This window comes from Dermacentor silvarum, chromosome 7 (assembly GCF_013339745.2).
Source record: "Dermacentor silvarum isolate Dsil-2018 chromosome 7, BIME_Dsil_1.4, whole genome shotgun sequence".
Taxonomy (NCBI): Eukaryota; Metazoa; Arthropoda; class Arachnida; order Ixodida; family Ixodidae; genus Dermacentor; species Dermacentor silvarum.
In genome coordinates, this window is record NC_051160.1 from 115414809 (window position 1) to 115429858 (window position 15050).

The following is a 15050-nucleotide window of genomic DNA, read 5'->3' on the forward strand; positions in this document are numbered from 1 at the left end:
GGAGCCAATAATTTGTCCACTAATGGTAATCATATTTCACGCAATGTCACATTGTGTCGCTAACTTGACGCATGAGTAAACACTATAAAACACCTACAGGGGAGCCATAAATATGACTCGGAAAAAATTTTTCGGAATGAAAAGATATAGACCTTTTTCATGTTTGCAAACAAGCCGCGCGCGCGTCCTATTGGTGCTCCTCGGACGCTTCCGGTCGAGCAACTTCCGGATGCTTGGCTCTCGTCTCAAAAGCCTCCCCTGCGAGCGCGCCGCATGGCCGATATTTTCTTAATCGCTTGCACCTCTCAGCAGTGCGGCTGACGACATGTCGAGCGAATATTTTAGAGGACTGGACAACAGTGCACAGCAGCGCTACCAAGACAAGCTGTCCTTCGAAGGCCAGCAGCTGCCGGACCCGTTGGACGACGATGTCGTGCAATTTTCTTTTTCGGCGAGCCCGAGAAACTTTCCGCCTGTCACAGCAGCGGATATTTTCATGTATTTAGTGGAGGGCGTTTGCTTCTACACAAAAGAACAGTTTAAGAACCACAAACTGAGTGATGCTTACAATGCATTCCTGAGTGGGAAAGTTAAGCGTGTAATGTCGTTCAAGGCAGGCAAGCGCGGAGTCGGCGTCGTCATCTTAACAGCATCTGTGGAGGCCAGCCAGCTGCTTTCGAAGACATACCGACCGTGGTGCGTCGTCAAAGACGACGGCACTGTTGTAAGCGCTCACTGCACGTGCATAGCAGGGTAAGTACAGTTTACTGCCTACTCCAAGAGCACGATTTACATTACCACGACCTTACGTGCCGATTTGTCTTAGACCCAGCGTGGTAGCTTAGAGATTAAGGCGCTGCACTGCTAAGAACGAACACGCGGGTTCAATTCTGGACCCGGCGGCTGCATTTCGATGGGGGCAAAGTGAAAAAAAATTGACCCCCCTTCCACTACTGCGCAAGAGGGGTGCAAGCGAAGCGTGTGCTGACTCGTTTGTGCTACGAGCGCGTGCCGAGCACGAGCGCAAACCGAGGGGCGCCAACGAGCCAGCTGCGGAATATTTCCATTCCGTGAAGATGGTTAACCAGCGAAGCGAAAACGTGCGGCCCCGGTTATAGTAAAGTATTTCACAATTACGAGTTTACACACACGTTCGGCTGCGACGGAGAGAACGACGTCACTGACGGTTGTCGCTTGTGTTTGATGTCTCGAGTTTACTCGGCGGCGTGATTAGCAGCATTCGCGCGCCATTACCGCTTGCGATTCTTCGAAATTAAATGGCTTGAAAATTAAATCTGTCCGTCACATAAGACAATGAATGGCTCATATTTCCCTTAAGCAATGGCTCATACGCCCGTAAACGCGGCCTCCCCATTACGGCGACAGAAAAGTGAAATTCCACGCTGGAATGATGAGCGGTAACGGAGCCAGCTGTGCAAAGCAGACGTTCTGGCACGTGAAACTCCATCAATTATTATTTGTCGTAGTTTGCTAAAAATGGGCTAACCCATTTTTTTGTCGCAGGAATTACCAAAATTTAAATAATTTCTGGAGTTTTACGTGCCAAAACCACGATATGATTATGAGGCACGCCGTAGTGGGTGGACTCCGGAATAATTTGGACCACCTGGGGTTCTTCAACGTGCACCTAAACTTAAGCACACGGGTGTTTTTTGCATTTCGCCCCCCCATGAAAAGGTGGCCGCCGTGGCCGTGAATCGAACCCGCGTCCTCAAGCTTAGCGCCGCGACGCCTTACCTGCTAAGCTACCAAGGCGGGATAAACGTAATGCCAGTTAACGCGAGACAAGCTATGGTAATGCATACTTTATGTATAGTGGGCTGGATGTTCAGTACCGTGCACATTTATCGTGCAAGTCACACTGCGGTTAATGCAGTGGTTTACCAGAGAGTTGTCGCTAACACCTAAACTGTGCGTACCCTTGTTTCAGACTTGGAGAATGCTGCACACACGTGGCTGCCCTATTATTCAACATAGAAGCAGCCATAAAATATGGGCTGAATGACCCGTCTCCAACTGAGACAGCGTGCAGGTGGTCTGAGGTATCCAGGAAATCTATGGTGAGCTTTTAATAAATTTATGGATGTTTGGTTTCCCCTATTGGTTTCCTTTGTAGCTTCTTGATATGAATGGTGGATAAAATTGTGAAGAATACGAGAGTAAGATGGGATGAATATTTACAAGCGTATTTCAGTAGACAGACAAGATGGCTGAAGGGCCACACGCACAAGCATTTCACACACACTCGTCGTCTTCACCACTTTGTAGAGCACCGCACTAATCAATGTTCATACCCCTCCATAACAATATTTCTCCTTCATAAAATTGCAACAAATCTGCATTTTCAGGTGGCACCAGTCAGCGAGATAAATTTTTTCAAGGCAAAGCCTGGACAACAAGTTCCTGAACCTGCCCCAAGGCAACAAGGGTCTATTCCAACATGGAGCTCTGATAAAATACACAGCTTCTTGCAGCACGTCAAGGTAAACTACGCGACTTACATTACTTCTAGTGAAAGTTCACACACTATTCAAGCTGTCATAAACTACATATTCAGCATCAGCATACTTTGGTACACCAAAACCTAATCGAAAGATCACATGCTGCATACTCACTCCATTTCCAACACCTTATCTGATGAAATCATTTATTACTTTCATACAATCATGCAGTGTTATTGGATGTAGTGGCTATGCGTTTTCTATGATACACATATGACACACTGTGGTCTGGCTACATCAGTGAATGTTTGTTATTGGTCTCTTTCGCAGACATTTGCCCCCAGCACACTTGTGTTGAGTTGCATAACAGACAGTGAAAGTACGGATTCTTCTCCTGAGACTGCTGCAGAAGAAAGGAAGACCAACCACCAGCACTATTCATCGCGATCAGCAATAGATGACATTTACAGCAATATTGACTTGAATACTGCAAAAAATGTTCAGCTCAGTAACGAATGCTGTGAAGAAATTGAGCAGTCGACCCGTGGGCAATCACGGACACTTAGATGGACCCACGAACGCAAAGGTAGAATAACGGCCTCAGTTTTACATCGTGTGCTAGTTTGTCGAAGTGGGGTCAATGGCATTGTGGCTGAAATCATGGGCTATGTAAAGGCACCCAGGGTCTCAAACATCTGTTGGGGTGTGTCAATGGAGCCGAAGGCTAAAGAGGCATTCATCTCACAGGAGTCAAAAAAGCACAAAGGGTTTCAGTTAACTGAATGTGGTCTATTTGTGAATGAAAGACTTCCCTTTCTTGCTGCCTCTCCCGATGGAATTGCCTCCTGTGAATGTTGTGGGAAATCTGTGGTAGAGATTAAGTGCCCTGCATCTCTAAAAGGTACTCCACTCAATAACGCTTCAAAGCATCTGCAATATTTAAATAATAATTTGCAGTTAAAGCATGATCACGCATATTATACACAAGTACAAGCCCAAATGGCCGCCACGAAGCTTCGCCGAGCCTACTTTTTAGTGTTTACAGGGCTGTCCCTTACAATTGAGCTTATCAGCTTTAACGAATCATTTGGGTCAAATGCAGAACTTAAAGCAGCAAGCTTTTTTTTTACCCATATCTTTCCTGAACTGCAGACTAAACAAATTCTGAAGCAAATAGAGTGTGCCAAGGAAGCATGTTACTGTCATGGTAACAAGTCTGGCCGCACTGTTCAATGTTCACTGTGTACAGCAAACTTTCATTTGAAATGTGTTAAGCTTAAACGTACACCAAAATCGTGGATGTGTAATAAATGTAAAGTGGAACTAGGGCCAGCTGATGTAAGCGCACCAAGTCAAGAATAGTAAAAAGAAAGCTAAAAGAGAGCAGTGGTCTTTTTTCCATTAAAGTAAACCATTGGAATCCCTACAACACTCTCCAGGCATTGCACTTGGTGATGCAATAATGAAAATGTTATGACCATTTTTCTACTGCAGCGACGCCGTACAAAATTGCATGCAATATGTAACCCAGTAGTAAAAGCAATAAATATTGAATTTATATGCTTTGAACACCACTGACTGCTTCACTTTTTATTTGACCATCAAGACACAGCTTATATTTCAGTTACATACAGCGAGGTCTTCATGGTTCGTGTTGATGATAGGTGTTTGGAGATTCACCAGGCCACTACACACAATTGCCAACTTGTCAATGGTGGCATAGCCTACATCCCCAGATCTTTTTATAAAGTTCACAGGGAGGATCATGTGAAACAGCCTAAATGATTTCAGCCTCTGAATTGATCGCTCGACATGTATGCGGACACTGGAAATTTTTCTTGATGTGGTGACCTCAGCCCCAGGAAGTTGTGCTCGCTTCTTCGTCAATGAAGGCATCAGCAGGCTTGCACCTCGAGCACCAAACATTTCCTCACATCTGAATCCTCTGTCTACAAGGAACACGTCCCCTTCTTCTACCAATTCAAGCAGTCCGCTGCGTTGCGTCAGCTCTTTGTCAGAGACCCTCCCGCCCCATGCTTTAGAAACGAACGTGATTGATCCTGATGGGGCAATCACCACAAGAAGCTTGACTGTGTTGTGATGTTTGTAGTTGGAATATGTCTGGCTCCTTGCTGTCATTGAAGTGGGTCTTTCGATAAATATTTCTGTGCAATCAATTATGCCCCTGACATTCTCGAATGCAGCATCTTTGAATGCTTCAGGGCACCTAGATTGCAGTGTTCTACGAGATGGCCAAATCAAGAGCTTCTTGAAGTTCTCAGCTAAGACATCTAGCCACGAATGAAAAATGCGGCTTACGGAAGTTACAGAAATGCCAAACCGAAATGCTAGATCTTCCGTCAGAAGTCCCAGACGCAGTCTCATAAGCACTAAAATGAGCTGCTGCTCTGGATCCAGGGTTGTTCGAGTTGTTGGGCTCCAGACAGACAGAACCATTTGAAGCAATGCAGCAAACATTTCTGCAGACACGACACCTGTGTGGAACTTAACAGCTTTCTGAGACTTCATAACAATGTCCCTAGTTATCTTCCGAATCGGAACTGGCTGATTTTTCATCTCAAGCTCCGCATTTTTTTTCTTTGCTGATGCCAGCTGTTCTTCTAAACAAGCAACCTTATCTTTTAGTGCAGCATTCTCTAAAGTAAGAGCAGATATATCAACCATAGTAAGTGTTGTCTCTGTTTCAGCTTCACAAGAATCTTTAGTGTAATCCTCGAGGCCAACATTATTGTCAGTTACTGACGATGTTGCAAGGTCACTTGCAGTAGGTACACATATTTGCACCTGTGCACTTTTGCTCCCCACTGCAGGTCCGCTAGCTTGCACACTGCGCCTCCTTTGGCCACGCTGGTACCGCTGAAGTTTCTGGTTCGTGTTGCCTTGATCACGGTACGGAAATATTGTAGGGACATAGTCCGGATGGGTAGGGTCTGACGACGGCCGGCCTGGAAAATAAAATTGTCAGCTATTAGAAAACATTCAGGGTCAAGCACAATAATGAAAGTTTAGCTAGGAAAAGATAAAGTCAACAGAGCTACTCTGCCAGAATTTGTTTTGTAACTGACCATGCTTGCTTGTATTGAACGCCGCAAAGAAGACGGGAAGAAGTGAAAAACGGAAGGTACAGAGCGCCGAGCACATTTTACGTGACTGCAACCTTCGCAGCTGACTCGATTTTTCAAGCATGTAACACGGGTGTCACGCGGCGCACTTTCGATGACGATCAAATTTCAAAGTTCAGATTGGTTTCATTGCGCAATTTGCGGAAAGGTGTCGATCGCAGTCAAGAATTTTGATCCGGATCGGGCTCGAGCGACAGTGGCCGTGTGACACCAGTGCAAAATGCAAATGACCAACTAAGACATTCGAAACGTAAAATAATCAGCCAAGACTCCTTCTAGCTCCATTTAATTTACTACAAAATGGTCCTTCTACATTAGGCACCCCCGTCGCGCAAGCTTGTACGCGCGCAGTGCTTGTCACTGCGCGATTTAAAATACGATCAAAGCGCACGGATCAGCTTTTCGCTGCGGCAAGCTGCGCTACAAAATGGCAATGGGCATTTTCAATACTCAGCACTGCATTATTAGTTGACAAGCAATAATCTCGCATCGCTTGAAATCTTAGTAGATATCGCTCGCGATAAGCCGGTGTACGAAGCTCACGTAAACGTGCCCAGCCTTGCGCGCGGCATTCGCAGCACCGACGTTCTCGTGAACGATCCTCGCAAAGCGTACAAGAAAGCGAGATTGCATAGTTGCTTTCAAAATGCGCGGTAAGTGAAAAACAAAATACTCACCTTGGATGAAATGAGCAGAACAAATCTGAGAGCTCTTTGTAGGCACCCATTTATCCCTTCGCACTGCTGCGATCCAGGCGTCCCGTCTGTCGCTTTCTCTGGGAAACCTGAATGTTCGCACTTGCGAAAAGAGGTTGGTGCCAGACCGCAGGCTGCATCCAGGGACAACACAGCAAGGCCCTCGATGTGTTTGTCCAAGAGTCCAAGAGCGGATGATAATTGTGGCGAAAACATTTCGCGAGCAGCAGCAAACGTGAACCGCCGCAAGAAAAACACGCAACAGACAAGGACGCCGGAAGTTTCTTGGGAGCACATCCGGTTTGCGGCACGCTGGCGCGCCCTGGCGGCAAGCCTTCGTGAAAAAGGTCTATACCGCGCTGTCACAACAGCGCACGAGCGCGCCAACTTGCACCGTACCGCGACGCATTTCACGACAACAAACGCCCAGCTCGCACAAATGTGCGTGTGGCTTTTTCGCACGTGACCACAAAACGCCCGGGATGAGAACGAGAAAATATTTTAGTGCTACATGTTTCCAGACGTCTTAAAATTGCTATTCTATCGAAGTTTTTCGGAAAAAATACAAATATCAAGAACAAATGCTGACTTACGTTTCGGAGGCAGCCGGCATGGACGTACATGCTGAGACGCCATATTTCTTTGAGAAATTCCTCGCCCTCTGGTGGTCAAATTCATGAACCATTGAAAATGAGATATTCTCCTGGACATTGACATTGCCGACAGAGGTCTCTGAAACCAAAACTGAAGTAGGTAACGTTCAGTGACTGCTTTTGCTTACCCACACATGTGTGGGCTGGGCCGTAAAGGGATAGGGCAACCTCTGTGTATCCCAAAAATTGGGGCGTGGGGAGGTCACATGTATCATTGAAACGTGGTAGATGCAATTTGTAAGTTCTGTCGCCTATAGGGGGCGCGCGAGGCAACTCAATATGACGCCCACAGATTATAGGAACCCCTGAGTACATGTGCGTCCTTCTTGTCAGCTCATATTTGGCTTAGCGCGTGAAGTTGGCTCTACCTTGAAGTTGGCTAACGTGGATACGGTGCCTCATTGAAGGGGAGAGGTCATGAACCCGAAGCACATTATATGGCGCGGCGTGCAGGCCTGCAGCACGTCTGTCGCTTTGCAAAGGACTTTGCCTGCAGCCATGACATGTCCGCCAAAAGTCACACGAGCTGGAATTTATTTATGACTGGGAAGATTCTATCAAGGTATGTTAGCTTGTCTTTTTCTTCGTGCTAATTACAGTGACCCGCAAAGCCTGCATTTCTCGCACTGCCGTTTCGCGACAAAGAGTAATTTTACTGCTCTGTGATGTTCTCGCGCTCCTTTCACTTAATGAGTTGGTATGAGCAGATATTTATATCTGATAATTGAAAGAAGTCTATCACTAACATTATCACAAGTGCGATTTCGCTGGTGCAGATACAGTATCGTTCGAGTGACGAGGAGTCACGATAGAAGCTTGTTGCACTTAGAATGCCTTGCAGATGCACGTCTTTTATGTTCTTGGGCTGCTTGCGTCCTCAACAAGTTATTTCTGTCAAGGTGCCGTACAGGAAGGCACAGATGTTAACGTCAGTCGTCTCCTAACAGGCTTCCATACCTGCGGGTCTCTAGAGCTGTGACAAAGTGCTACAAACATGCCAGTTTTTATCTTACATCTCGTATGTTCTCGTTGCACTGGCCACAAGTGTGCAGCTCGAGCTTGGCCGCGCGGCAGAGCACTGGGTGCAGCGAGAACATGTGTTTATGGCGAAACGAGACAACGCGGCAACCACACACTATGAGTTGGTGCAGGCAAAACCTAAGAAAATACTTCTGACCTGAGAAAATACTTCCGACGCTCGCCCACGTACATCTACTCAGTATCAAAGCCACGCTGTTGTTCGTGTTGCTGCAATACACTGTCGCAGGCCCTAGTTTTTAAACTAACGCATCGATTCTCCGTAGAAAAACAATAAAATAATGCACACAAGCTAAGAACTGTCATTTTCTTATCTACGTGGCTCCCGAAGAAGTCACTGCAGCTAATTTGCAGCTTGACAACCCATTCTTTCTTCTTTGCCATCTTTGGAGAACGAGTGGAGGCTCGCTTCACTTGCCACAGCTCTGTTGGTGCATTGCGGCATGCAGCACATGCGATTGCTTTTGAATTTCATCTTGCAGAAACTATGCGTAAACACAAATAATCAACTCTACTGGCCACCACGAAGAAAGCAAGCGAACGCTACCGATGCGCCGCCTGCGGTTACTCTGATACCCTTAGAAAAAAAATGCGCCGATGGCCGTGGGGCGGCGTGACAGTCTACGGAACTTGCGAATAGTGAAGGCCACAGTGTTATCACCTTAGGTCCTTTTTATTCACCTGTACCACCATGAACTAGTGTTTTACAGGACACGAGATGTTCAGAAACTGTGCAGCCCGATTTTAGCGTGCATTTTGAAATGGCCGCCTTAAAAGAATATATAATTGATTTCTTGCATGTCCAAGGAATTCTGACATAACCCTGAAGTTAATTAAAGTGTCAACAGCCACATGATACAGTAAAAAAAAAGAACGAAAAGAAAGAAAGAGATAGCAGGATATAAGGTTCTTGTGTCAGTACCTTTTTTAAGAAACTCCAGGAGATGAATTAAAAATGTTGTATTCAGCTAATAGTACACTACCCTAACACAGCACGAGCAAACTACACAGGCAAGGCATGAAAAACCGACAATATGAGTGCTGACTAATGAAACACTCAATATATGCACAAGCACGTGCTTAACGCACAGCATCAAGTCCCAGCATGTTATCCTGCACATTAATTACCCACATTCCAGAAGTGCTGTTTAACTATCTAGTAACGTTAACGAATCTTGGCTTACACATCTATTGCCATTCTGCTTTATAAATATGCTGCCATAATATGAGACCACGTACTATCCCAGTGCCTAAGCCAGACTGTGATAACATTAAACAGCGGTTCTTACAGTTTTGTTTAGAGACAGAAATAAGTACCGAGAGGATATGGAAGCGTACTTTAAAAAGCAGAATGTCGACAAATGCACAAGTCAAGCTTTCTCAATACTAGGAGATAGTGAAATAGCACTTCTGCAATGCAGGTGATGGGTGTGCGGGACGAGATGCTGGGATTTTAATGTGGTGCATGCATTGTGTACATGCTTGTGCATATAATAATGAGTGCTTCCTTGTTTAAGGATGAGTTGTTAGCACTTACATTGTAATATTGTGTGCATTTTCGCTGTGTCATTTGTTCGTAATGTGTTAAAGAACAAATGAACCTGCACCAACTAGCTCAATTCTAAACATTTCAAAAGTTAATACACCCAGAGGTCGAAATACAGCGCTGATAGTGTTTGAAGTAACAAACAATTATTATGTCAACTTTTAAACAATGTCCTAAAATTGCGCATACAAATTACAAGCACAAGGAAATTGCAGACAAAAGAGACCAACACGTGCATCGCCATGCTACCATGACCATATGTGCAGCAGCACAGTAATCAGACTAAAAAAATTTTCTTCAAGTTTAAGCACAAATACCTTGTCACCAGCAGAGTCAGCTGAAGGTTCATTATTTCTTTTGTTGACATGCCGACTTCGCACCTCCTCTCTGTACTTGTCCATCTCCTCCTTCGACTCTACAAAACAAAACGAACCGTAACATACTGCACTTTCCATTTCAGCTGCTTTTGCGTTGGCAATTGGCAAAGTGATGGAAATGATTTCAAACTCGACTTTGTGTGGGTAACGAGTACTTCAATGTACTCGTTACCCGCACAAAGAGAGAACACAAATTAATCTCATCCGCACTTCTGTACGCATGGTGCATGCAGTGCGAACAATGCAAATACTGGGCCAGTATTTTGTAGCGATGTGTTATGCTTTATTCTATACTTGTCTTATCATCCACCGCTCACGGCCGGCTGATCCCGTCGATAACGTGAGCGGACCGTCGTTCTGACCACTGACCAAGCACGAAAAGGTATTATCATCGGAAAGGCATCGTTACAAAATACCGGCCCTGTGTTCATTGGCATAAGAGATGAACTTTATAAAACTCACCTGTCATGTGCAGGATCTCTGCTTCGTAGTAGGCACCTGCTGTATGACTGTCCCCCTCCCAGTAGATGCTGTATACGTCGCCAGTTTTGAAGTCGTTGCAGTCTTTCGGACTGAAGCCTTTGACATGATTGGATGTGGTAACTTTCTTCACCTTGTCAAACATGTATTGCACGTATACGAAGTACATGCTATCAACTACTGTGGGCAAGCCAAATCAAGTTCGTGCTGCATGGTCACTGTCAATCTGCAGGTGCCCGAGGCAATACAAAAAAGGAATACGATCATCACAGAAGGCAACGATAGTATTTGATTACTGTCTCCAGTGTCCCTTTTGATGCAGGGCAGACGTATGCGCCAACGCAGCAACAGTTAAACCTGGATATAATGAAATTGACAAATTCCTGAAAAACTTTGTTATAAAGAGGCCTTCGTTATATATGCAGGTTCGGCACGAAAATTCGAAAAAAGAAAACACGTACCGTATTTAGTCGATTCTAACGTGCCCTCGATTGTAACGCGCACCCATTTTTCGTGACCAAAAGAGAGGAAAAAAATCCTTTACAGTACCGCGCACCTCATGCTTTCATACAGAAATACAACTATCGCTCAAGATTTACTCCCAATACACTTAAGTTGCGATGGACAAAGAAGTCTCAGTTTCGCCCTAAAGGCGAAGCATCGATTGCGACAGCAAATTAGCAGACAGCTATATGAAGTAAGGATAGTAGCTTTATCGGCTGTGTAAACTTGTAAACATTCGCTGTTTAACTAAATTGGTAGACTAATGCCTAAGCACACATACTACAGCACATGGTCGAAGCTACGGGAGCCATGCTCGAAGTGCGTAGGAGGTGGCCATATTGAAATGCTGGTGGCGATATGGTAGCGCAAATTTAGAGTCGAACTCGATTCTAACGCGGAGGCAATTTTTGGACCCGTTTCATCGAGAAGGGGACAGGTCACGCCCGCGGCGGCGGCAAGATTGCCGGGTCGAGGGATGCAGGCCCGCCTCGCGCACGCTCGCACGCATGCACACGTGTTCGCCCTCGCCTCGCAGTTGCCGTGAATTCCAGCGCGCCACGCGCAACGCCGCCGCTTCGCATTCCGTCGCGGCGAAGGTGCTTCCAGTTGCTGCTCGTGCAAAAATAACTAAATTTGGGGCGAAATCTCTAGGTTGTCGGCGGGGAAAATTCGTTATTTCGAGGTGGTTTCCCACTGCCACTTCCTTACGTAGAGGTCTCAAATACATGTGCTTCTATGGAGTAACGGCGGGGAATAGAAAAACTTCGTTATATCCAGAAATTCGTTATGTGGAGGTTTAACTGTAGTAGCAGCTAGGCACCAGATAGCATTGTTTTTTACATTTAGGCATGGGCAAACGGCAATCTTTCTAGCAGTGGCGCTAGTATCTATTTATTTAAAAAAAGAAAGAAAAATTGTGGTTAATCTTTTTATGAAGAGTTATTTGTAAAAATAAATTCTCAACAGTTTAAGTTTGTAGCTATACTCATTCAATGTGCTTTACAAAGCTATCCTTACCTGCCATCGGTTTTAAACTTATACGCTCCCGCACAGGTGCAGAAATGTCACATCATTTGTCAGGATTGAATCAGATTATTTTAATGTTGGCAGCAGCAGCTCGTGGACCTGTTGGCATTTCAATGCAATGTTTAGAATATTGTTTCAGGAATTGCCTACGAACTTAGTGAACCATTTGATTAAAGACGCATGGATACCAGTTCAGTGGAAGGTGGCTAAAATGGTGACATTACTTAAAAACAAAGGGGAGGAGATGATCTGAAGAACATCAGCCCGACAGCTCTAATTTCTAATGTAGCCAAGCCTGAAGAGAGGTTCTGCTAGGTCAAATACGGGGAGTTTCCTTCTGAAAATTAGTTACATTGAGTCCTTGCCAAGTCAGACTGCCTTGATGTTCAATCTTGGACGCGCATACAGACCTTGCACGGTGAAACTACCAGTGTGCAGCATTGGTATAACTGCATATAGCCAAAGTTTATGTCAGCGTTGATCGTGAAATATTAAAGAACGAAGTGCAATATCACGGATTTACTAGGTACATACATGCATTGTAACAGGGGTAGCTGAATCTCGAAGGGTAGAGAATTTTACTGTTGTCTAGTTACTTGTAAGTACAAGCAAACACAACATGTGCCTAAAGGTGCCCTCCTAGCTCTCACTGCCTTTAATATATCTTGCTCTGCAAAGTCTCACGGCATGCCTGTCATAGTGCTTATGTCTGCGCTCGTGACGTTGCCTTTTTGCCACGGCTAATGACATTCACTCACTTTCCCAACCAGATTTTGCAGTCTGTAATCTAGAATCTTGGTTGTATAACTTACACATGTATCAGATTAAATTGGGTGCCTATGATCCTGAAGGTTTGTTTCTGAAACTCTTTATAACCAAGGCATTGCCTAACGGCCCCATTCTTTCTGACTGCAATTAGCTTGCGTATACTGTTAAAGCGTTGTCTAACCGGACGTTATAGCTGCTCATCGTGAATATCGACAACTTGTATGTGCCTGGCGTCATGAATCATTCAATACACACAAGTCTTGAAGTATCCCTCAACAAATTACGCTGTCAGATTACCTCTCTGAACATCTACGTGGGTTCTGCATTGCGGAACCCTGTAGGTAAACCCTGTAGGTAAATCTTTTTTTTGAACACGTCTAGCATAACACATATATGTTTGCCATGTCCGAAAAAAAAAGATTTCGTGCTTACAGCTGCACAGTTCTTGCTGAAATTTTCCAGAAGGATCGCATTCTAGATTCTACATCATTCAGTGTAACACTTGCCACAGCTAATTGCCTGGTTTTAAGAAAAAAAAAGCAAATTTGCCTTCACTTATGGAGATGCGAATTGCTGCCGCGACGGCGCTAGAATAAGCTTGTGTCGCCGCCTGCCGGTAGCTACAAAAAGCGGCTGGTCAGGGAGGGTTGCCCCGAGTTGCCCACTCCTGGAACACGCGGCAGCCCTCCCTGAAACGCTGGTTTCTGCAGCTGCCAGCAGGTGGCGAAACAAGTTTATGCGTGCGCCATCGCGGTAACAGCTTTGATCTATTTTTTGCAAGTGGAATTTCATTTTATATTGGTTAAGCATTATCCACCTTAGTCTGGATAACAACCTTTGAAAAGTATATTTTTTTTATTGTAACCCGGAATAATAATCCAGCCATTTATTGGCCAAAACCACACTCTAGCCAAAACCCCATAATATGATCCAAATGTTCGATGGGCAATAACAAAGACCCTAGTCCGGTTGTTCTATGTTTTGCCGCTGTCACTTTCGAACTGCAGTGAAGCAGCGCCTGCGCGTCGGTGTTGCGTTTCTTGCGGTAATAGCCACCATTACTTTATGCTTGCGCTTCATTGGTATTCGTAGTTCGCCCCGGCTAGGTTTTGGAGAACCTTGGCTTTGTGCAATATGCCCCATGCAAAGCGTTACCATTCGTACTTGGAGCCCGGCACGCCATCCACAAAAGGCTCCACGACGAACTGTGTGCAGCCAGCAAAAGAAGGCACGTCAAGCGACTTCTGCACTTGCAACTTCACAAGTAAGTGGTGGTCCTTGTAATACAGCTGTACAGCCGCTGCTTCAACTACTGCATAGAATCGCGTAACAGCAGCGCCTTTTATCCTCTGTTAACTCATTCCTTACCGTTTTATGTGAAAACGTATTATTGTCGCAACACACACAATATGTTAACTTATAGCTTAATCTTTCCTGGAATGGAAGCAAGCAGAAGTGATTTCTCGGAGCGCTTTGATAATTGTGATGTGAAAGTTAAAGGAATCATCTCAAGAAACGTTAATAATTGGAGTTTTCATTGAAAGTAGTGAGTAAAATAACCCTAAAATACAAGATACGTTCATTTCTCTTCTTCCTTTTAAATAGAGAATTTGCTTCTCAAAGTTATTGAATATTTGTTGCTCGTTCATCATAAGAAATTACAACAGTTATTGGGCTCTACAGGGAGAAAAATTGATGCAAGGAATGACTATTGCAAATGATTCAGTTGCTCAAGATTTGCAGTTGCACAGTCACCTCTTTTTGAACTCACTCGTTAAACAGAACACCTATTTTGTATAGTCGTCCAACTATTTCTTGCCTTCAGAGAACCAACAAATTTGTTGTCTTGATTTATGTATAGCAATCTATTATTTTGCCAATTTTATGGTACATTCGACTAGTTGATTTTGAGTCGTGCGGATTACATTCAGCTGGTAGATTTTGAGTGCTTGGAACACATTCGCCTGGCTCATTCAGAGTGCCGTGCTCCAGCTTACAGCGCTCGGAGGCGTTTCCACCTTCAATGGGGGTGCGCGACCGAGATCCAATATTAAGTCAATGATGTGGCTACTCCAATTGCTCTGGGAACACCTAGCGCGTTCTGCTGGAGCGAGCTTTCTCTGGCACCAGTCTTGAGAGCTTTCCGCATCGCTGCAAACTGAGCTGTAGTGCAGTAGGAACAAGTCGAATGTACCGTTAATTTGCTGTTTTCATCACTGTAAAATGATGTGCTGTTCTAATATTTCACTTAGCTGCTTAAACGAACACAATGCTCTGTCTGCATTCCGTGATGTGGTCTTCCTTTCTTTCATTACTATCATTCATTATCTGTCAGTGCAACAACTAGACAAAAAGAAA

At 44.8% G+C, this 15050-nt stretch overlaps 1 protein-coding gene across 1 annotated transcript; it reads left to right on the forward strand.

Moving 5' to 3' along the window:
* Positions 1-325: 325 nt before the first annotated feature.
* Positions 326-4767, forward strand: LOC119459098 (uncharacterized). The gene is made up of 5 exons (XM_037720931.2): positions 326-753; positions 1952-2081; positions 2370-2504; positions 2793-3165; positions 4667-4767. The coding sequence occupies exons 1-5, from the start codon at positions 326-328 to the stop codon at positions 4765-4767; spliced, it is 1167 nt and encodes a 388-aa protein (XP_037576859.2).
* The last annotated feature ends 10283 nt before the right edge of the window (positions 4768-15050 follow it).